The 24,448-nt window shown below is 34.1% G+C and overlaps 3 protein-coding genes across 4 annotated transcripts; 2 read left to right on the forward strand and 1 right to left on the reverse strand.

Moving 5' to 3' along the window:
- The first annotated feature begins 403 nt into the window (after nucleotides 1-403).
- On the forward strand, nucleotides 404-8,702 carry Kap3 (Kinesin associated protein 3). Its single transcript, XM_026631942.2, has 12 exons — nucleotides 404-606; nucleotides 739-922; nucleotides 1,470-1,708; nucleotides 1,832-2,396; nucleotides 2,481-2,581; nucleotides 4,951-5,193; nucleotides 5,268-5,442; nucleotides 5,620-5,847; nucleotides 5,920-6,038; nucleotides 6,560-6,704; nucleotides 7,837-7,909; nucleotides 8,322-8,702. Exons 2-12 carry the CDS (start codon nucleotides 766-768, stop codon nucleotides 8,431-8,433), a joined length of 2,157 nt encoding a protein of 718 aa, XP_026487727.1. The 5' UTR covers nucleotides 404-606; nucleotides 739-765; the 3' UTR covers nucleotides 8,434-8,702.
- Nucleotides 8,703-10,167: 1,465 nt separating this feature from the next.
- Nucleotides 10,168-17,321, forward strand: LOC113394583 (carnitine O-acetyltransferase-like). Of its 2 annotated transcripts, none has more exons than XM_026631947.2 (13): nucleotides 10,168-10,401; nucleotides 10,736-10,765; nucleotides 10,856-11,095; nucleotides 11,536-11,747; nucleotides 11,884-12,034; nucleotides 12,286-12,460; nucleotides 12,660-12,844; nucleotides 13,195-13,295; nucleotides 13,603-13,722; nucleotides 15,270-15,392; nucleotides 15,718-15,916; nucleotides 16,720-16,857; nucleotides 16,942-17,321. In XM_026631947.2, the coding sequence occupies exons 2-13, from the start codon at nucleotides 10,745-10,747 to the stop codon at nucleotides 17,155-17,157; spliced, it is 1,881 nt and encodes a 626-aa protein (XP_026487732.2). In that variant the 5' UTR covers nucleotides 10,168-10,401; nucleotides 10,736-10,744; the 3' UTR covers nucleotides 17,158-17,321. The 2 variants fall into 2 exon arrangements, with proteins under 2 accessions (XP_026487732.2, XP_026487731.2); XM_026631946.2 differs by having other exon boundaries at nucleotides 10,172-10,570.
- Nucleotides 17,322-18,095: 774 nt separating this feature from the next.
- LOC113394613 (ras-related protein Rab-14) lies at nucleotides 18,096-23,706 on the reverse strand. Its single transcript, XM_026632005.2, has 5 exons — nucleotides 23,548-23,706; nucleotides 23,007-23,116; nucleotides 22,496-22,676; nucleotides 21,337-21,519; nucleotides 18,096-20,319 (listed from the first exon to the last, which is right to left on the reverse strand). Exons 2-5 carry the CDS (start codon nucleotides 23,110-23,112, stop codon nucleotides 20,148-20,150), a joined length of 642 nt encoding a protein of 213 aa, XP_026487790.1. The 5' UTR covers nucleotides 23,113-23,116; nucleotides 23,548-23,706; the 3' UTR covers nucleotides 18,096-20,147.
- Between the last annotated feature and the right edge of the window lie 742 nt (nucleotides 23,707-24,448).

Here is a 24,448-nt window from a genome sequence, read left to right on the forward strand (position 1 = left end):
TATTATTTGATGAAATTAGATATAAAGATATTATTTATGTTGTAAAATCGTATCAATTATAAGATTCTATTTCAAAATATTTATATAATTAAACTATTATTCAAACCTAACAAAACTAAGCTCCAAAGAATCAAATAGGAGTAGAATTCATATTAATAAATATTAATATGACTTGTATATCAAAATCAGATAAAAAATATTGTTAATTTATTTTCTGACATTATTATATATGTTACTTAAATAATTTCAACAATTGTCTTTGAACCAATATTATTTGTGCAGGATTTTGAATGACCTGTTTATCTTAATTAAGAAAAATTACATTCGACATAGATAATCCTCTTTGGATTTTCTCAAAGTGAAATGTCAATTAGACCAATTGTCATTTAAAATTTTTAGTCTATGACTATGATATTAGTCAATACTCAATAGTGATTAGTGCATACCAATACAAGTTTACAAGGCCATTAAATTACCAATACAAAAGGGAATAAAACTAAATTTAGCAATTGATCAATAACAGTTTTATTAAAAACCTTATTTGATTTAATAGAAGGGAATTCGTTAATTTATGTACGACTACATAGAAGAACATTCTATAAGATTGTTAGCATAATCAATATTATATAAATTATTTTCATTAATCCTTAGACCAAATAGTTGTTATGGATAGAATTTAAGGGTCCCTAATTGTTTTAATGTTGCTTGCACACTTTTTATAATAATATTCCATTCCAGGATTGAATTTGTTAAGAAACATCTGCTATGAGTCCCATAGAAAGTGTTCCAGTTGCTGTCTTAAATCGTATTGATGATTATGTTGAACTGCTTTATGATGACATTCCAGAAAAAATTAAAGGATCTGCTCTAATATTACAACTTGCAAGGAACCCAGACAATTTAATTGAATTGGCTAGAAATGGTAATTTAATTTTTATGTTGAATATGCATTCACCTTAATTGCAAGGATTTTCATTTTTTTTTTAAATAATATGAATGATAATATGTACGAAAGATGTAAAATTTCTTTTTTGTGCTGATGAATTTGTCACATTGTGTTAAAGGAATTTAAATACATCACATTAACTGCCTGTAAATCCTCTCCCTTTGAGGAGAAGGTTTGGAGCAGCGATAATTTGAATGTTATCTATTAATTATGTGTCTGAATATATATAGATATAAAAGAAAACATACTGATAAAATAAGTTAGATGATTAAGTAAGCCCCTTGTATTTGTAATTACACTGCTTCACTCATTCTTCAAACAAGAACCAAACTAAGTAGTGCTATAAAGGCCTAAAATAAGTCACAAGTGGGTAGTACCTACCCACATGAGCTTGTTCAAAGCGCTATGGGGTAGTGCTTGATTTTGCTTACTAAATTCAATAAATTAAATAGTGGCAATTTGTGTCTAAAGGTTTTAGAAGTCTACATGTTTTGTAAAATTAATATTAAATCATAAATTTCAGAAGCCCTGCTGAGTGCTCTTTCTAGAGTCTTAAGAGAAGAATGGAAACGTAGTATTGAATTAAGTACAAACATTGTTTATACATTTTTCTGTTTCTCTACTTATATAGAGTTTCATTCTGTTATAATTCAGTACAAAATTGGCTCACTATGTATGGATGTTATTGATTATGAACTCAAACGATATGATCAATGGAAAGAAAAAGTTGAAGGAAAAAAACAAGTTCTTACACCAGATAAAGCAAGTAACTCATAAATGTTTTTTGTTATTTTTTTAATGTTCTATCAGAAAACAAATCATTTGTGGCTTGCTTTTTTATTAAAAACGTAATATTTTTTTAATTAGCATTTTTATAATTTTCAGAATGAATTGCCAAAGAGTCGTATTCCAGAACCGAAAAGACGTCCTAAATCTGGAACTTGGGCAGTCACTGATGTCAATATTCAAAAAACTAGATCTATTGTGTCTAGTTATCATGAAGATCTGTGTCATGCATCAGACGAATTCCTTTCTAAGAGTGATGAGGAACAACTGAAGAGAAAACTCAAGACTTTATCCAAAAGACAAGAACAGTTGCTTAGAGTTGCTTTTTACATGCTTTTAAACATAGCAGATAATGTAAAAGTAGAAGAAAAAATGCATAAAAAGGACATAGTTGGTTTGCTCATCGGAGCTATGGAAAGACATTCAAATATTGATTTGCTGATTTTAATTGTTTCATTTTTGCAAAAGTTATCAATTTTTGTTGAAAATAAGAATGCCATGGCCTCCAAAGGAATTATTGAAAAACTCGCTCCTTTGTTAGATTCTCCTAATGCTGATTTGGTGAATGTTACTTTAAAACTACTCTTTAATTTGACCTTCGATACTAAATTGCGAAATAAAATGATCAAAATAAATTTGCTACCAAAGTTCATCCAATTTACTAGTAAGTTATTCGATATTAGCAAATTATGTAAATTGATATAAGATTGAATTTGAAAAGTAAATGAACACAATTTTACAATTTAAGGTGATGATAAACATATAAACTTAGCAATGAAAATACTTTACCACCTCAGTATGGATGACCGCGTCAAACAAATGTTTACACAATCTGACTGTGTCAAACTGGTGAGTAATTATAATAAACATTTTTAAATTTTTCAACCAACAACAGTTGTAAATGATAATTATTAACTCTTATTCATTACTTTATTGTTTACATTCTTGAAAGTAGCAATCAACCTAAACTGCAACTGACTTTGTGCAGGTTTTTTTTTTTATGTTAGAGGTGGCAAACGAGCAGGAGGCTCACCTGATGGAAAGTGACTACCACCGCCCATGGACATCTGCAACACCGGGAGGCTTGCAGATGCGTTGCCGGCCTTTCAGGAAAGAGTACGCTCTTTTCTTGAAGGTTCCCAAGTCGTATCGGTTCGAAAAAACCGCCGGCGAAAGCTGGTTCTACAGAGTGGTTGTGCGAGGCAGAAAATGTCTTAAAATTCGCGCTGTTGTGGATTTTCGGACATCTAGGTGGTGTGGGTGATATTTTTAATTTTGGCGAGATGTCCGAAGGTGAAATTCAGCAGCCGGGATTAATCCGAACAATTCATCGGAACATTCCCCGTGATAAATTCTGTAGAAGATGCAGAGCGATCCAACATCTCTACGCAAAGCCAAAGGATCAAGCAGATCGGAAAGGGCTTGATCGTCGATAATTCGAGTCGCTCTACGTTAGATACGGTCGAATGGAAGGAGCTGGTACTGGGGAGCACCCGCCCACAGGTGAGAGCAGTACTCCATGTGTGGCCGAATTTGTGCCTTGTAGAGTCTTAGACGATGGGCCGACGTGAAATACTGTCTTGCCTTGCTGAGCACACCGAGCTTTTTTGATGCCAATTTGGCTTTGCCTTCCAATTGACCGACGAACTTAACGAGGCTTGAAATATCGACGCCAAGTATTCCTATACTAGCTGTGGCGGCTAATGAAATGTTCTCAAATAGTGGAGATACGACAAATGGTGTTTTTTTAGCAGTTAACGCGCAAATTTGCGTCTTTTTGGGGTTGAAATGGACTAGGTTTAGCCGGCCCCAGTTCGAGACTTTGTTTAACGAAGACTCGATTTCAGACACAAGTTTGTTCCGGTTTTCTTTGACGTTTTCCCGAGAAATATTAGCACGGCCGGTGTATGAGGTGTCTACGGTGCTATCGTCTGCATAGCAGTGAATGTTACTGATTTGCAACAAGTCATTGATATGCAGAAGAAACAGAGTGGGTGATAGAACGCAGCCTTGTGGAACACCAGCATTGACGAATTTTAAGTCGGAGCATGCACTGTCGATAACGACTTTGATGCTCCGATCTGCCAAAAAACTGGTAATCCAATTGCATAATTTCCCGGGAAGCCCATAGGAAGAAAGCTTCGAAAGAAGCGCTTTGTGGTACACACGCGGTCGAAGGCCTTCGCTATGTCCAGACTAGCTGCTCTCAACAGCTTCCGCCCATTTATGAGTCAGGTAAACTAGAAGATCACCGGCTGAGCGACCCCGACGGAAACTGTACTGGCGGTCGCTAAGCAGCTAGTACCTAGAGGAGTCTAGGTACCGCAAGAGCTGGCAGTTAATAATGGACTCCATTACCTTGGAGAACAAGGAGGTGATGGCTATAGGGCTATAATTGGACGGGTCTGAGCGGTGGTTGCCCTTTTTAGGGATCGGATGCACCAAAGCAGTCTTCCAGGAGTTCGGGACGACGCCGAATGCATAGGATTGCCGGAAAAGACGCGTTAAGACCGGTGCCAACTCGGGAGCACAAGTCCGTAGCACGATTGGAGGGATGCCATCGGGTCCACTCGACTTATGAATATCCAAGGAAAGAAGTGCTTTACGAACTGCACTTTGCCGGAATGTAACCTCCGGCATCGTGGTATCACACCGCAGGATTGTTGGTGGTGACTTTCCTCGGTCATCTAGAGTCGAGTTCGCCGCGAAGAGAGAGCCTAAAAGATCAGCTTTCTCCTTCGCGGTATGGGCCAATGACTCACCGTCTCTGTGCAAAGATGGAAAAGAGGGCTGACAGAAATTACCTAAGACAGCCTTAGCGAGAGACCAGAACGCACGTGTTCCTGAAGGGAGGCACACGAGTCTCTCGCGAATTCTGCCAATGTACTCCGTCTTCGCCTTAGCAATCACGTTTTTGAAGGACCTAGAGGCAGAGTTATATTCCTTTCTGAATGCGCTGGTATTTACATCACGAGACGCCGAAGCGTTAGCCCAGTCTTGGTAGCGTTCCCATTTTCGGCGTGAAGCCGTTTTGCAGAAACGACCAAACCAGGGCTGGGACTTGTCACCGATGGGGACCGCAGAATATATAGTCTGCTATTCTCCAATACAAATGGTTGAAAAAACTTCTTTTTTTGTAAATAATAAGTTAATAATCTTTAAAATACTTTTGCAGTTAACTATCTATGCGTCTGACCATTCCATTATTGCCCCTTCAGTTGACGGATATGCTGCTGTTGAACGTGAACAGCGAGGCGCGTTGCGAGAGCGGGCCGGGCACGACGGACGTGCTGCTGGCGCTGTGCGTCAACCTGTCGTGGAGCGAGCGCGCCGCGCAGCAGATGTCGGCCGAGGGCCGTCTGCGGGAGCTGCTGGCGCGCGCGTTCCGACACCGCAACGCCGTGCTCATGAAGCTCGTCCGTAATCTGTCGCACCACCGTCAGAACAAGGCACTCTTCGTGGTCAGTCCGGCGGCGCCGCGCTTTGTCGAACGTTTGCATTGATCTACTTTCTCTGATGGAGATATATGTTTCAGGAATTCGTAGGAGATATAGCTGGCGCGGTTACGAGTGATGAGGCGTCTGAAGAATTTGTCATCGAATGTATGGGAACACTGAGCAACATTCTGAATTTGAACAATAATATCGATATATATGCCGTCGTTGAAAGATACAACTTAATTCCGTGCATCCTAAAGATATTAGATCCAGGTAGGTTTCTAAGAAAAATAAAACTTGTAATAATTTGTCCTAAGGATGACATATTTTTTTAGTCGGTGCACACAATTTTTTTTTAGTAGTTTTCAATAGAGCAGGCTAGACAGACTTGAGCACTACCAATCATTCGAAACTATGACTCACTTAAATACTTTGTTACAACATCCGCAGTTAACCAGCGCGACCCGGAGCTGGTGCTGGAGGCGGTGGTGGCGGCGGGCGCGATGGGCGCGGAGGAGCGCGCGGCCGCCGCGCTGGTGACGGCAGGGGGGGGCGAGGCGCTAGTGGCGGCGCTGCGGCAGCGCCAGGCCGACGACGACCACGTGCTGCAGACCGTGTTCGCCTTCCGTCAGCTGCTGTCGCATCCGCGCGCCGCGCAGTACCTCGTCTCGAGCACGGGTTCGTAGCCTCCGCCCGATGCGCCACCTCGCGCGCCCCAAACAAACGCTCATTGTCTCTCATGCTTTGCAGAAGCTCCGGCGTACCTCATCGATCTCATGCAAGACAAAAATGTGGAAATAAGAAAAATGTGCGATTCATGTTTGGATATCATCTCGCAAATGCAAAACGAATGGGCCGCGAGGATTAAAGTGAGTTGGACTTGTATTAAGTAATGATAAAAACAAACGAAAGTTATTTTATTACTTATCACACGAGGTATTTATTAGAGATGAAACGGATAGCAGTTTGGCTGGATGCCGAATACCGGATATTCGGCCGAGCATGTGGCCGGATAGCCGGATATCCGGCGAAACTTAGCCGATCGCATTTGCGACCCAAATACCCAAATTTAACAAAGTTTGCCAAAATCTACCTTTCTGCACCTTGCAGCAGTGTGTATAGCGAAAGACTTTTTTCTGAAGCTGGCCTTATTTATGAAGAGAAACGCAACCGACTGCTGCCTCTCAATGCAGAGAAATTAGTAATTATTTACCATAATTTGCCCTTAGTGCAGTACGAAAACTAAAACTAACTTTTTTTTTATTCAGCCGGATGGACATCCGGCTGAATAGTACCTATATCCATACCGGATAGTTACCGGGCTTCCGTTTCATCTCTAGTATTTTTATAAACTGCAAGACTTACATTAGTAAATCCATTCATCCTACAGTTGGAGCGGTTCCGTTGCCACAACGGGCAGTGGCTGTCTGTGGTGGAGACTCTGGGCGCGGAGGGCGGTGCAGGCGACGCGAGTGACGACCTGCCGCCTTACCTCTCGGCTGAGTACCTCACCACGCACCGCCTCACCACCTCGGGTATGTAACTTGGTGTTTGTTACAATTTTTTTTTTTTGATAAATTGTAACAATTTAGTAAATTGCAATCAAGAAACCTCTTTATTTTTCTACACATGTAAATCTAAGGTATATTTATCTTTCCTCCTCCTGCCTGTCTTTACTTGCTACTAAATTACACTCCGCACTGTTGTTGAACTGAAATATTTATTAAAGTTAGTATGTACAAGTAACGTATCAAATCAAATTGTCGTGTGATCTAGGAAACTATTAAAACGCCAGCTAGTGGTCGGTAGCACAAAGTTACATGAATATGGTATAATGATTAGTATGCTTTTGATGTAACCAAACCTATAACTTGATTTAGATGTATACTCGTGGAAGAAGGGTAACATTTCCCGCCAAGCTATACCGTGCAGGTACTTGCCGAAGTATTCGTATTCGGTACGTACCTGCGGTCATCCTGAACGTGAACGTGTTGCGTTTTTCAACGTACCGCCTCCACTGTCATCAGGCCCGCCGTGGGTGACCGTCGTTCGTCGCCTCTGCCCAGAACCAGTACATCTCTGCGAGCACCTCCGCCTGGAGTTCTCAGAATGGACCGCGAAAAGTGTCACTGTAGTCCACAGCACTGTACAGTACCCTCTAATCCCGCTCACAGATATGACCCTCTGCTACTTCCGCAAGAGAGCCCGATTGCGAGCGGTGAGGACGTCTATCCAAATTGATTGACGTACAGTGACATCTCATTAACCTGACATAGACCTGCCGGCATAGTTAATCGGTTCTCCCACGTTCGGTACGTGGCGGGCTGGCGACTCAGGGTGGTAGCGGTGTTGACCAGCTTCGGGCCAAATTGGACAAAATGCTGCCCGAAGCTTTATCGTTCGATCAGAATCGGGCCCGCTAGTTCAACTAAGTCTGCATCTTTATCACCTTTCGTGGACCGTGGAAAAAAGGTCCTCCAATTTGGATATGGAAACTCTCAATCACAGTATTTCCAACCGATCAACGGTGAAAGCTGTTTCGACTTCGGCCGACGAGCCGCCTCCTGATATTCCCGCCCCGTCGCCGTGACGAGGGTGTCGTCTGCGTAACACAACACCTTTATCCATCCATTATGTTATGATTCATAGATTGTTACATCTTTACAGATTCCCAAATATCACTTAATGACGATTCAGACAGTTTTTCTGGAGAGGCTGACTTTAATCGAGCGAACAGCAGGTAAAGTATTATATTATGTTAATAAAATCCTTAATGTAAATAATGTTAATTTCATTTTATAAATTTGATTATTAAGTAAGAAAATTACAAGTAAATAAAAAGTTAACAGTGAGAAACGAATGGGTTCTGGTAAAATTAAAAATAATCTATTAATTAATATTTAACTATCATTGTATTTCCATAAGATAAACTAAAACAAATACTATAGATTAGATATGTTTAGGCACATAAGGAATATAAGGAAATTAATATAACATTATTTTATAGTGCTATATTCTATTTCGAAATTCTGCAAAACATACACGCCGAAAATTATATTTAAATAGTGAATACTTAAATTTTCTTTTTTTAATAAAAGCGTATTTTATATGCCTTAAGATTTTTTTAATTATATATTTATTGTAATTTTTAGAAATACCCAAGATGGACAAAGTGACGAATTATTAGGATTATCAGATTCGTTATCAGGAAAAACGTCAGAAGACGACACGCAATTCACTAAGAAGCTTAAAGTATTTGCCTAACATATTTATTGTTATAGAAAATAACACTAAAATCCTAGTGACAATTATATTTGCTTGATTCATTTGGATATCTAACTCGATCTCTCATAAATAATTTATTTTCTTGTTAAGTTTTTAAATTATTGAACTACTTGCATATAATTCAACATTTTAGAATATCGACTTTTACACATATTTTTATAATTATTCGTATTAGATAATATTTTATTTCGCATCAAGCTTTTAAGAAAACTTGTAACATTGATTCATTACCCTTATATTATTATATTAATGATGATGCTATTAGAGCAATAAAAGTTCCTTTTTATAAGAGAAAACAAATAAAAAAATAATGTTTACTAATATAGTTATTTAAACCTTAATAAAAAACCTACAATCATATGCTTTATAAAAAAGTATTCGATTTTTGTTATATTCTACACTATATATAAATATCTGATACTATGCATTATGTTCAAGTGCAAATAAATATGTATTTATACCAAACTGTTTTTTTTATTTTTTTACAATATATGTTTGCCACAAAAAGTGAGTATGCCTTAAATAATACCTATAAGCCTATTCCAATAGCAGGAAGAGTAAAGGTAAATAAACACCTTAGACCTTGAATTATTATCATAATATCGAGATCTCAAATAAATAATTTATTGTTTTCATAACATATATTGGTAAGTGTTGTATTATTAAAAATCTTTTTTATTAATTAATCAATAAATGTTTTAGTCCGAGTTAGACATAGAGACGAGATGGCTAAGTGGTTAGAACGCGTGCATCTTAACCGAGGATTGCGGGTACAAACCCAATTGCTTACCTGAATCACTGAATTTTCATGTGCTTAATTTGTGTTTATAATTTATTTATCTCGTGCTCGGCAGTGAAGGAAAACATCGTGAGGAAACCTGCATGTCTCTAATTTCAACGAATTTCTACCACATGTGTATCCACCAACCTGCATTGGAGCAGCGTGGTGGAATATGCTCCAAACCTTCTCCTCAAAGGGAGAAGAGGCTTTAGCCCAGCAGTGGGAAATTTACAGGCTGTTAATGTTATGTTTAAATGTTTTTAGTACATTATATAGAAGACCTATAAGGTTTGTTTATCCTTACTCTTTTCTTAATTGGAAAACAGTGAGTTTTAATAAAATTTGAAAATAATAGTAAGGACACAAGGCCTTCCCTGAAGGAAAACCCGGGCTACAAGAAGTACCTAGACACATATAGATGTGTATTATACTGTCGGTCTTTTTCTTCAAAGCTGTTGCTCTTGAGAGAGCTTTATTGGTAAAAGTCCAAAAGAATCTCATGTGATATCTGATGTAGACGGACCTAAATTGTTTATGATTATGGTACAAATGATAAACATTTGTTTTATGTCGTCTAACAATTAGTAGAGAGATACGAGTGTAGAGATATACGAGTTGTCTTAAGTTGGGGGTGAAGATACATACAACTAGTTAACTGTTTTTAATTGTTCGATGAAATTTTATTTTGTTAGAATTGAGTTTTAATAAGAAAGTACTTAATTTTTATATGTTTTTTGCTACTTCAGCTGTTCGTTAGCTGTTCGTCTTTAGTTTTAAATCAGAATATATACCATAAAATAAAATGTCATTAATGCCAATTGCCAACAAAACATGAAGATGACGGTTGACATTTACTCATCATAACAATATACTCTTTTGTCATTTGACACATGACAACTCTTCCCTATAGACTTATAGAGGATACATTACCGATGAAATGTCAAATGATACGAGCGATATATATTAGTAATACTTAGCATTTCACAAAGATACAGCTTGTGTCGACTGAGTAGCTGTGTTTTCCTTAATTTATGTATTATACAATAGGTACATGAATCAAGATTAGGTAAAAAGTTAGTGCTTGTAGATTTTCAGTATAAACGAACGAGCGTTTCATACAGTTTACATGTTTTAAAGTTGATAAAACAACCGGTTTTGAGAAACTAGTAAGTGAATGGCAAGCGATATTTTATGTGTGAATTACTTACCAGCTAACAGATTCCTTTCACTTTCCTATATCGCATGAGATCGCTGTTTTGATAACATATCTTTTTTAGTGAAGTTACTTTCATGTCTATCAATAGCCAAGTTCAAAAGTCCAATCTCGAGTACGAAGTAAGTTTTCATAAATTTTTATGCTACCTGCATTCAAAATGTCATTATTTTGAACCATATTGAGCAAAAATATGTTAAATAAGTAAAGAGTACAAATAAATAATTATGAAATTGTAGTTTAAATATACTTTTTTATTTTATTTTAATTATTTCCTTATCTCGCAGGAATTTAACATGCTTCGTGGGTTGAGATTAGTAAGTATTATTTGTTGAAAAAGTAGCAAAGTTGTTTTAAAAGTAAAAATATTAAAACCAGTAAATTAAACATTATTATTTTTATTATAGACATCCTTGAAGAGTTGTCTTTTAGAACCATATGCCAGCTCTTTTCACATAAAATGCAATTACACATCAACTAAACCTTCAAGTAAGGTGCAAAATTTGCCAAGGCTGCCAGTGCCAAAACTTGGAGATACCCTGAATAAATATCTGAAATCAGTCCAACCCTTTTTGAATGATGCAGAATTTAATACAACTTGTAATCTTGTCAAGGAATTTGAAAGTGGTATGGGGAAAAAATTACAGGTAAATCAAAATAAATGTCCACAATAATAGTCAACTTTAAGGAAATAAAGTTAAATAATTTCATGTTACTAAATATATACCTATTACAAATGTAACTAACTAAGATAAGAGTTTGTGACATTGAATCTACACATTCTAAATTCAATTTTAAATTAAAAAAAGTTGATTGTATTCTTAAAATAATTTAAATACATTATTAATTTTAATTTTTAGATAAAATAAAAGATTTTATAAAATTTCGGAAATTTTTTCTTTATTAGGTTTTTTTAAATTAAATGGGCGTTATGTAGTATCATCTCAGGAAAACACTTTTATTGTCATTATATAGCATTTGTTTATTAGAAAATACAAAATTCAACTGCCCTTACAAATAAACAAAATTAACTTCCATATTAAGATAAGATATTGCATTTTTAATTTATTAATAATATATTTTTCAGAGTCTTTTAGAAAAGAGAGCTGAACAACATCAAAACTGGCTTGAAGATTGGTGGCTTAATACAGCATACTTAGAATATCGTGACCCTGTTGTAGTATTTTCTAGTCCAGGCCTGGTTTTTCCTTTCCGTAAATTTAACAACCAGCAAGACCAATTAAAGTATGCAGCTAAAACTTTATTAGCTGCCTTAGATTACAAGGCTTTAATAGATAAGTTAGTTACTTTTACATTTTCTTTTTACAAATTAATAATATTTAATTAATATCAAAAGCCATCCAAAAATTAATATCTTTTTGAAAAAAGATATAATATCTTCTAAAGATTTTATGTTGTTTTTTTTTATTTTTAGTGATAAAATTCCAGTTGAAATGATGGGAAAAAGTCCCCTGGATATGTCACAATATAAAAAGATATTTGGAACTTGCCGCATACCAATTGAAAAACGAGACAAATTATCATTTAATGATTCTAAACATGTAACTGTAATACATAATAACCATGTAAGATATTTTTAATACTGATAAATTAATTCAGTTATCAATAAATTGCTTCTACAAATATTTCTTTAAAAAAAAAGTATATAAAAATATCTGCGTCGAGAAATTATTACTATTGCTATTTTCCGCTCCAATAAAACTTACAAGCTCTCATTCAAAGACGCTAGGCGTCTCATGTTTAGCTTTTCAGTGCTTTATTGTATATAAATAAACTATAATTCCTAGAAAAATTTATTGTTAATAAATATTTGCAGATTTTCCGAGTCGATCTTTGGGGCAGTGATGGCAAAAGGTTAAATGAAGATCAAATTTCTCAAATTTTAAAGAAAGTAGTTGATTTATCATCGACTCCAGCTAGTGATACAATTGGTGTTCTTACCTCCGAAAACAGAGATAACTGGGCAAAGGCTTATCAGCTGCTCAGTAAAGGTAAGATTAAATTTATCTAATCAAATACATCATAGAGTAGAAATCACAAAATTAAATTATTATATCCCAATATAAACGTACAAGATTTTTGCAGAAATAACTAAAAGTACAAAACTAACAATCATATATGGGATTACTGGGTGGATAATAAAATCTAAATAGCAGAACGAAATATATTCCACCTTCCTATACTTTTCAGATAAAGTGAACAGAGAGTCCCTCTTGGACGTCGAGACGAGCCTAGCGGTGTTGTGTCTGGACGCCGCGACAGGCGTGTGGCGCTTGGAGGGCGACCCACAACGCACGCTCGCCGCCGCTCAGACCATACACGGCGGCGGCTCGCGCAGCAACGGCGCCAATCGCTGGTTCGACAAAACTATACAGGTAGAAGAATGCCGTGTAATAATTATCATCATTACAACCGTACAAAAATATGCAGTTGATGGTAGTAATTTTTTATATTACACACTGTGCCTTTTCCAGTGGCAGGATTAACGGCATTATTATGGTTTCTTGACAAAAAAAAAAAATAACCGCGTTCTGCCTGGTCATTGACAAATGTATGATATATGTAGAACTATTAATTTAAAAAAAGATGTTACGAATTCCACCGCCGAATAAACATTATCTTTTTTAAATTAATAATGAACAGAAACAATTTTTTTCTAAATACATATACTTATATAGAATCCTTAAATGTATTTTAAGTATCTAAAAACATTACAAACCCTTAGTTCATCGTCGGAGCAGACGGCATCACAGGCCTCACTTACGAACATTCCCCTGCTGAAGGACAACCGATAGCTGTACTGACTGATTTCATTATTAAGTACATGTAAGTTTGTATTGGACACATTGTTCTATATGTTACTAGTTGTCGCCCGCGGCTTTGCTTACGTTAAAGGGTTTGGTCGCCATGTGTTAGGCATAAAAAAAATAAACCAAAATAAAAAGCTAAAACGGTTTTTACTTTAACCGTTTTTAACCTTTGGGTTTAAGCTTGCTTCATACCAAATTTTATCAAATCTGTTCGTAGTTTGGCCGTGAAAGAACAACAGACAGATGGTATATTATGTTAGCCACTGGATAATGTTGTCAAGTTAATATAATGAAAATGAATATAACTTTTATTATTTTTATAGAGAGCAAGATAAACCGGTTGAATCTTCATCTTCGAGTCCGAAGGATCCTGTCCGACTCACATTCAACGTTAACAAAGAAGTCGCCGAGATGATATCAACAGCAAAAACTAACTTGGATAAGTATGTAACTGTTTATGTTTAAATAACTTTGGGAGTATAGAACAATGACTAGTTTCTCAAGTTTAAAGATAGTGGTTTGTGAAAATAAATCGAAAATGTTTAATAATAATTGTTGTTGTGGTGATGATCATGAGGTCCTCTTGCGCGATTTCGGTAACAGCAGCTATTCTCAACAAAGATAAATGCAAGAGATTGTAGGAATTGCATTCAACATTATTGTTCATACATGCGTCGACGTCCAGAGACGCGCTCCGACTAAATTAAAAACCAAATTCGGGAGCTATTTATACTACGCGGAAATCGGCAAGCGCATACGGCGCTTACCCAGCGCGCTCTATCGGATTTTCGTGTCAACACACGAAATGAACATACGAAATTGCGACGTCGTCATTGGTCGAAAAATCGAACATTTAATTCGTAGTTTAATTTCCAAAATATTTTCAATTGTAATGTATAACTTTTAATTGGCTGAATCATAATTTTTATCATTGTAAATTGTGTAACTTTCTATTGGTAGAAAAGTAAGCGTTTTCTTTGGACGAAAGAATTTGTAAATATGCACTGTAATTATTTCATTGGATAATATTATTCCTAGTGTTTGTATATATATCGACACATTTTTAAAATAAAATCATTCCGATCCGACCAGCAAGAAAGTGTTCTTTACTCAAGAAATATCTACGAATAGTAACAACAAGTAAGCTAGGGACCAGTACCCCTACAAGATCATTACAGTTAACAAGTGTATTCATAAACGCAGGTACACCATAGTGGGTATTACTGTATTTTCGTTACTGGATTAAATAGTATCCAATACGGCGGAAAGAAGTTCAGGACAAACGGTTATATTATATTTCAGTTTGGTGATACGTGCCACGTAAAATAGTTAAACTTATCATTTCGTTATCAGAGCTGTCTTAGCCCATTCTGGGGCACTTTGTCAAACGAGAATATGAGCCCCGTTGGAAGTTAAAAAAATGACCAAGTGATACGTAAATATAAGTGATATGTCCCATTTGCTGTCGAAACACTTGGCCCTTGGAGTAGTAGTGCAAAAAGCTTAATTAAAAGTATAACACCTCGCCTTATTGCCTCCACTGGTGACATGACGGCTGTTTCGTTTTTTGCCCAGAAAATCTGAATTGCGATTCAACGGGGAAATGCTGCTGGCATTCTTGTCACCATTTAGTCGGTCAAGATTTATACAGTATTTATTTTTCTTTCATATTTGTATATATTTAAGAACTTAATGTTCTTATATAAATAAAATGTAGTGTTATCGACTTGACACAGACACTTGACCAGTTTTTATTATTATCGCTCAGTGCTGTCAGATAATTTAAAAAAAAATCTCATTTACTCTCCAAATATTGTTGTTATTCCATTTCAATATAAAATAGATTTTTTTACTGTATAATCGAAAATATAGATCTCGTGAAAATGGCCTTGGGCCCTGTGCCATGTGTAATTGTACCACGTTAACCAACAAATATTATATTTTTCACTTTATTGTTGCACTAAAGAAGATATTTTATCGTTTCTTACAGATTAGTTGCAGACCTAGACTTAAATTGCTTCAAGTTCGACAGATACGGCAAGAACTTTATCAAGTCGCACAAAATGAGCCCTGACAGCTATCTCCAGATGGCAATGCAATATGCTTTTTACAAGTGAGATAGTATTTAATAACTTGCAGATTCGTATGTTTATGCGAATAAAAACTTTATTAACGAACATTATTTTAGTCTAGTTTATTTTTTGGTTTTCATTTTACTCCTAAAAAAAGAGAATTTCAATCATCGGGCCCACAGTTCTCATGCTTATTTGACGTCACAACACTTAGCACGGTACGCGACATCATAATGGCGTTCTAACAATCACGGCGCGTCGCATTTTGTACATTTAGATCCATTTATAACAATTTGTACGGAAGTAAAAGCATTTCTATATTATTATGATAACATGCTGAAAATGTGAAATGACAATGCGGCGCAGGCTACACGGCACGCCGGGCGCTCACTACGAGTCGGCGGCGACGCGCATGTACGCGGGCGGGCGCACGGAGACCATCCGCTCGTGCTCGGTGCAGTCCGTGCAGTTCGCGCGCGCCATGCTGGACGCGCGCGCCGCGCCGCGCGACAAGCTCGCCGCGCTGCACGGCGCCGTCAAGGCGCACAAGGACTACACCGTGCAGGTACGCGCTCGAGCGGGCTTTTTCGCGTAAGATTCCATCAAATCGATCTGCGATTTAGTTAACCTAATAATACTCTTCGTATAGAGTATGTTTCTGTTTGAAGTTATTGTTTCCAATTGTTTTTTTGTTCACGTAAAAGTACAACTTATTTAGTCCATTTGAACCTTCTTTTTTTGGTAGGATTTTTAACCGCTCTAGGATTTCATTTAGTTCTGGGGACGCCATTATCTTTAAAATCGACGAAAATGATTCCTCCACAGTCTCAAAATAATAGTTTTCCGATCGGCTGTGGCTCCTTAATTTCTTGGGCGGTTATGTCTCCAGTAAAAATTCGACTCGATACTCATCTTATATGAGAATTCTCGGCACCCATCTTGCGTTGACATTAATCAAACAAAGAATGTCAGATCAGATTCTCTTATCATTAGTGAGAGTTGTTTCTGCATTAGTATCTCCCTACACTTTTGTACACCGCGAGATTTTCGGGCAAGAGTCCTCGTAAAGATAATTTTCCCTCGTACGTTTTTCCTCGATTGGATTTGATTTTCTTCAGTTGAGGTGCTTGTGCGGTGTCGGTCAAAGCCTTAATAATTAGGATAAAATTTCATAAAGACCGTTTAATATCCTACTGCTAATATTTACATATTCGAACCAATAATGCTAATTATGAGTCACTTACCCTCCAACATCGGCATTTTGTCAACTTAGTCATAAGTACGTGATATGTAAATTGTAAATATATTTTTTAAGCTAGTTGGTTTATTTGTCGATTTGTGGTAGAGTAATTAATTTGTTTTTCACAGGCATTACAAGGTTTAGGCGTCGATAGACATTTATTGGGATTGAAGTTGATAGCGATCGAAAATGGTATCGAATTACCGAAAATATACTCCGACCCCGGATACGTACGAAGCGCTCACATGAGAATTTCCACGAGTCAGGTGATTACGTAATCTAATTTCAGTAACGGCGCTCGCGATTGTCACACACTAATAATAACCCGAGGGAACGGCCGTATGACGCAGGTGGCGTGCCGGTGCGACGGCTTCATGTGCTACGGGCCGCTGGTGCCGGACGGGTACGCGACGTGCTACAACCCGCGCGACGACGACGTGAACTTCGCCACCGCGGCCTTCGCGGCGCACCCCGACACCGCCAGCGCGCCGTACCGCGCCGCGCTCGAGCACGCGCTCACGGACATGCACGACGTGCTGCTGCGCGCCACGCAGTCCAAGCTCTGAGCGCACTGCCGTGGTGACGGGCTGGCTTGCATTGTCATTATCTACTTTAATGATATAAGACATTCATAAATGATTTTTGATAACTATATCTAAGACTAAGAGTTACATTGTAAATATGTAATATATTCAAAATATTTACGGTTTGGTAAAAAATATTTTCTATACGTTATTCATTTTCAATTTTGAAAGTATGGGAAATATTTTATTTAATAACACTAATGTTATATATTGTAAAAAGATGTGATATTTACACAAGACCGGCAAATGAAAGATATAAAACATAAACACTTGTTAACTTATGTCTTTAATGGGAAAAACTGTGACTTTTAGTTGTGCATGAGCATGCCCGGTCTCATTTTTTTAACCTCAAATACCAAAATAAAATTATTGAATATAACTTTGTGTATTTATTTCTGCAGGTTCAGCAGCATAATTTTAGTGATGCGCCTATTTTTTTTTTCTCGAGTAAAAAATATAGATCAATTTCATAACACCATAAATGAAGTTTCAAATTATTTTAATAAAAAATTTGATAATCTACATTAAAAAATTGTTATCGAAGGAATCCAACGGACTTATTTTTTTATAAAAAATAGAGCCACATCTTTATATATATATATATATATAAAGATGTGGCTCTATACTAAACATTTTAATTATATATATATATATATAATTAAAATGTTTAAATAAATAAATGGAATATATTATAACCTAAATTTTATTGTTTATTGTCATTTTTTTTATAAATCATATTTATTAATTACACTAACAAAAAATATTTCTTCCAACTTTCGAATAGAAAAATAATTCACATATTCTTTCTTAAAAAAATAGACCATTAAATTGCCTATTTTGATAAAATACCTTTTTATTTGTCGTAAGAAATAAAACGGTTTAATACTTCAAAGTCTATAATATGATGTAATAAAATAAAATTAAAATTGCAATAAATTATAATTCATTTGATTAAAAATAACATATTTAACATTTATTCAATTACTTAAGATACAAAAGCAATGGAAACTTCAGTAGACAACATTAATTTACTAACAATAGTATTCTCAGATTTACATCACAATCTATATAGTAACATAATTTGATACGCTTATTCAAACAATTAACAGAATATTAAAGCATATCCTTGGATATGATAATTTTTCATTTAGAGTAGGACACGAAGTAACTGCTCAAATATTGTTAAAAAAGTTGTTGTTTGCATCAATAATACAATATTAACTCTCATTTGCAATTGGGGTCGTTTTCGCCCCACTAAAAGGAAATCCGTTTTAGAACTGAAAACAACAAATCACTATTTCGGGAATAATTTAAAGTGTTCTAGTAAGCAACATATATGAAGATTATCAAAATCAGTGCCAAAAAAGTTTTAGGTTTTAAATCCAAATGGATTAACATCTTCGCTTGACGGTGAATTAATTAAGAAACAGCCTTTAATATTAGTGACAAAAACTGTGTACCCAATTCAACCTGTAAAAGTTAACCTTGACATTACGATCTAGCCTTAGATTTCTTTGCTCAAAAATCTGCTAAGGTTAATTAAGTGTATCCATGATTTTATTTTTAAATAACCAATCAGTGAAGACCTAGATAATTTGGTAGAGTACAATTTATGCAATTATAATCAATACTAGTTGAAACTCAATATTACTTTATGTTTTTCATTATTTTCAAGTTAATTTTCAAATTATTTCATTTAACGTCGAGGGGTGAATGAGGGCCTTCGTGAATGAAGGTTCACATATTAACTAGTTTTAGAGAAATATATATTTATTATTAAATCAGGAGATGTAAAAGTTATTTCAATGTCTTAAGGAATATTCAAAATTTTTACAAATTTTATTTAATTATATGAAGTGAGTAACTCAAATCAAAACCAATTTAAAAATATAATTATTCTGTATATTCTGCTTATAGCAAACTTTATTCGTAATTCTAAATCTCTACCAATAATATCTAGGTGTCAAGTGATCGTTAATAACATACCGTATACAAAAAAAAAAAAATAGAGAAATAACAGTAATTTAATAATTGTTCGGAAAAATATAATTTAACCAATTGAATCTTTAAGAGCCTAAATGATAAAATCGGAACAAGATTAAATATTTATTAATACATCATTTGATTATTATTTTTTATATAAGTAATTAAAAGTTTTAGTTAAAATAATTAATCCGTAACTGCTAAAATGTTTTTATTTATTAGCTTTATATTTATTACACTGTTATACATTGACTATCTGCATTGTTTATTTTAACTCATTCCAACCAATATGATCCTTATAAGTGCAATCTTTAACGAAATTCACTACAATCCTAACAAGTCACTTATCCTATATGTATAATTATAAATTCCATGAACCCAATTGTGTGGAATGTAAATGAGATTTTGGTGCTCTTTTCAAACAATATTTCTCATACTATAAATATTACTAATTTTATAATTATAAATAAAGTATAAATAAAAATTTTGCATACAGATATATATATATATATATTTATATATACAATCGGCACAAACATAGGCGAAGCTAGGATATTTACTTCAAGTCTGTTTTAACATCAACTATTATTTTATTATAAAAGCTGCCTATATGTTTGAGTTTGACTGCTTTTTATTAAAGACCAGCATTCAGGATGTCCTTATGGAGAGAATGCAGTGATCTATCTCGAAGTTTAAATGTATGATTTCATTTATCACCCAGAGGAAATTAACATTTAATCATTCTACTAAAACAGGGGAGGCCATCACACAGCAGTGAAATGTCAGATAATATTACTACTTTTATAGCAATTGTGTAATTTGAAATGCTTGTTAGAATGGACCTCGGCGACAGACGTCGCTTCCCTAGCCACGCCTACCGGCACGAAAATAGTCGCGACACAGGCGTCTATCGCTACCGCATTTGTCAAAAATAATTTCATCGAGGATAATTACAGCGTTTATTCACTATTCGAGGGCGTGCGGGCGAGTTAGCAGGCGCAGTGGTCGCGCGCGGCGGGCGGCGCGGCCAACGGGCGCCCGGGCGACGCCGGCTTGTGCTGCACGCCAGACTCCGCCGCGTTCAAGTCCAGTCGCCCGTCTTGGATACTTTGATATATTTTCTTCGCCGTTTCGAGGAATGCCTCCTCGACGTTCTGGCCCCTGAAATTAGTTTTATTTTTTGTACAATGTTATCTTCATACTAATACCTAGATAGATTTTATGAACACATTGTATAGGTTTGGTCTTTAAGTATCCTCTCTATAAGATGTTTGACAAATGAGAGTAAACTGTCCATCTATTACAAGTTACAGATACTAAATATTATTAGTTAAAAAATCCTCTATCATACAAAAGATTAAATTCATACAAAAAAAAGCATATGCAAATTCTTTTTCCAAAAATTAAATGATAGCATGTGGTAGAACATTTTCATTGCTTGATCATAAGAATGATTTTACTTAAAATTGATCACATATGCTGTACATAAACTGTTGATTTAAGTCAGAGATCTGTATTGGATCTTGAGTTGTAAATCAATAATAATCATTTCTGCATCTCTATTTATAGAGAGATTAATGCCCTTTCTTTCTAAATTTACTAAAATCGTTTTATTATATATTATTTTATAGAAATAATAACTTATAAATTATAATATGCATAGCAGTAATATGAAATAAATTTTAACTACCACCAAGTTATGTCTCTTGTATCTGTAGTTAAACTTGACAGGGACGAGAGCTTGACCAATCTATGATATTCATTATGGATTTGCAAAACAATTGCATTATAAACGTCGACGAAACTGTAATTAGTACTTTGGAACTAAAAGTAAAGTAGATAAACGTAGTATAGTATAATGTATATAAAGATAAATTTGTTAAGAACTATTAGTAGTGCACAATATAGCTAAATTATAAGCAAATCTCATGGCATAAGTAAATCTAAGATTTGTTTAATTTCATTACTTCTTCAATTGGAATAGACTATAGTACTAGTATTCAAATTATTGTAGTGCTGAATCACAGTTGTGATTTATAATAACTATAGATATACATGATGAATACACACAGCAGACATCTTTTTTTAGTGGATATATTAAAATTAGATCACAATTATAAATATAAAGTTGAAAAAATTAGAATTACATGTATATAATGATATAAACATTTAACTCACGTTTTAGCACTAGCTTCGACAAACATTAATCCATTTTCATCGGCAAACTGTTTGGCTTCTTCGTATGTAACATCTCTTTGACCATCTAAATCTGACTTATTTCCAATAAGAAATATCACTGTGCTAGGATTTGTCAAGTTGCGAGTATCTGTAAGCCAGCTACTTAGATGATTATAGGTTGATCTGTAATAATTTTATATAGAATTAACTTACACACTTTAATATTACATGCTGGTCATTTAAAGTATAGATTTGTTCAATTTATAATTTCAGTGAATGACTGATTTATCTTGGCTTAAAATAGCCAATTTCTTATTAAAAACATGTTGATACAACAAATATCGTGTAATATTGACCATCTAACCATGATAGCGCTTGTTTACTGTAAAAAATGTATTTATAAACATTACCACTTTACATTATCTCACCATTAACAATTCAATAAAGTATCAAAGTTGACCAATGTTGACCAATGTTGATCATAACTACTAATAACATTTCTTAATGTTTTTCTGCAGTGTTGGATTAACAGCTGTCAATATGTAGATGCCAAATAATAATAATATTATACTAAATATGAGTAACATTAATAGTAATATATATAATGTAATACTTGATAATTCAAAGCACAGACATGTCTGTAAAATTTATTAAAATATATATACAATTGATGATTTAATAAACCATACAAATAATACAAGGATGCTACATACCACATAATACTACCATATTCTTTGAAACTATTTACAGCAACATATTATCATTTGATTTAATAAAGCACCTAAAATTTACAGTTTAGCTATGTAAACGTTTTAAGTATTAAGAAAATAAAGAACTAAATAAATGCAAAAACTTCAAAATTAAAAAATTTAGCTTTGATTGACCATCCTATTCATGAGGCATGATTGTAAATTTAACAAACAAGAATTGTGTAGTGCAGCTTGCCTAATATTTAATTACTAATTTATTTTTATCACCTATTTATTATAATGAGTAAGCTTTTATTATTGTTAGGTCATATTTTAGTATTAAAAACGTTGTAAGCAACTTTTCTTATTCAAAAATAGTAAACACATTGCTTATCATGCATTGATATAGTAAGTTGTACACAACAATGAATGTATTATTTGCTACATATAAATATCATTTAGTAATTTACCTTCTTGTTATATCATATACCATCAAAGCACCAGCTGCTCCTCTGTAATAAGAACGTGTTACTGCTCTGAACCTTTCCTGTCCAGCAGTATCCCAAATCTGTAGCTTTATTTTTTGACCAGCAACTTCAATTATTCGAGTTCCAAATTCTACACCAATTGTGTGAGGACAATCAGCCATAACTGTAATATGGATATTTATGTTTTTACCATTGCAGTATAAATTGTAGTATGAAAGTTTAGTATAGCTTTATTTAATATGCTTTTATTTAGCAATTGAAGACAAAGAGCCATTCACTTCCATAATGGATATAAATTATATCAACTGAGCAAAATACACAAACATAACATATAAAATATTTTATTCTTCACTGTATTTACTACAAGCAATTGATCAAATTTATAGATATATTTCATCTAAACCATTTGTTGTTATAAAAAAAAATAAGGACATGAATATGCAATTGTGCAAGCAAATTTAAATAAACAATAGTTATAACAATATTTACTTACATTTTTTCTCTGTAAATTGATGTAAAAGACATGACTTTCCCACCCCCATATCACCAATAATTATATATTTAAAAATATACGAGTAATTGTAAGGTCCAGATGTCATTTTGCTGAAAAAATAGAAATAAAGTAGTAGTAATGCTAAGATATCTAATTTTGGTGATAAGATATATTGTTGTTGTTAATGAATATTGAAAAAAATAGATAAGGTATAATTAAATTTGATGGAAATATTTCCAGCAAAACGATCCATTCTATATTCAATCACAAAAGGAGCCTGAAAACAATAGATTATAATATATGTTTACTACTATCGTTACTTTAGTTGAGTTACTGATACAGTTAGTGTACTATGACGTTGAATTTTTTTAACTACCAATATACATTAAGATGTTATACGCAACATTTTAAAACAAGGTGCTGGTGCTGACGAATATACTAACTTTTATATAAATAAAGGCGTCTCACTCTAATTTTTTTACGGTTTTTTAAATTAATTGTATTTACAGATGTTTATAATATTCCTTAAATAAAAACTTACTAGAATGTATTTTATCAAAGACTTTACAAACTTAATTAGACCTTTTTGTTTAGGTTTATTTTTCACTTTCAGAATTTCTATACTCAATTAGTCACACACAATGTAGATAATATAGCGGATAGCTGTCGTAATTGTAAATCGTAATAGATCAAACATAAAGTAGATAAAAAAGAAACTAATAACTAAAATTCAAAATATTTTTTATTTAATTATTCATTAAAAAGGGTATGATGAAATTAAAGTTTGAAATTATTAATATTTCTAGGTAAGCAATTTTATACCAAAATATTTCTTCCAAATCTGAGCGAGAGAGAACAATCTCTGACGTCGACAATTGACATAAATTATTCTGGATATCACGTCTAATACGATATTATATATATTTTACAGAATAGTATCATATTTCAGGTTTTTGAAAATACTAATTCTATAGGATATAGTTTATAGCGATAATAATATAATAGAATAGAAATTTCCACATACTGCCTGGTGTGATAATAGTAACCACTTACTAAACAGTCTGGTTGTGTATGGATTTATTAAAAAATATATCTAAAAGATATTGGAATTATTGAAAACGCTTATGAAAAGATCGTATGAAGGTTGATACAAATATTTAAATAAAGTTGTATTAAAGACAGCTAAAACGAATACACTAAAAAAAAACACATCGTGTCGTGTATAAAATAAAAAACTAGCCTTATTTATTTCATTTTTCAATGTTTGTTTGATCTTTATCAAAATATTCTTATTATACAAATATGGTAAAATAGTATGTTTTAGGCATATTTTTAGATGTATTATAAAAAATAAGCAATGTTAAGTATGTAATAATTTAATATTGAACACAATTGTTTAAAATAAATTTTAGGAATACGATCATATTAGTCCAATGCTTGTG

Source organism: Vanessa tameamea, chromosome 4 (assembly GCF_037043105.1).
Source record: "Vanessa tameamea isolate UH-Manoa-2023 chromosome 4, ilVanTame1 primary haplotype, whole genome shotgun sequence".
In the NCBI taxonomy this organism is placed as follows: Eukaryota; Metazoa; Arthropoda; class Insecta; order Lepidoptera; family Nymphalidae; genus Vanessa; species Vanessa tameamea.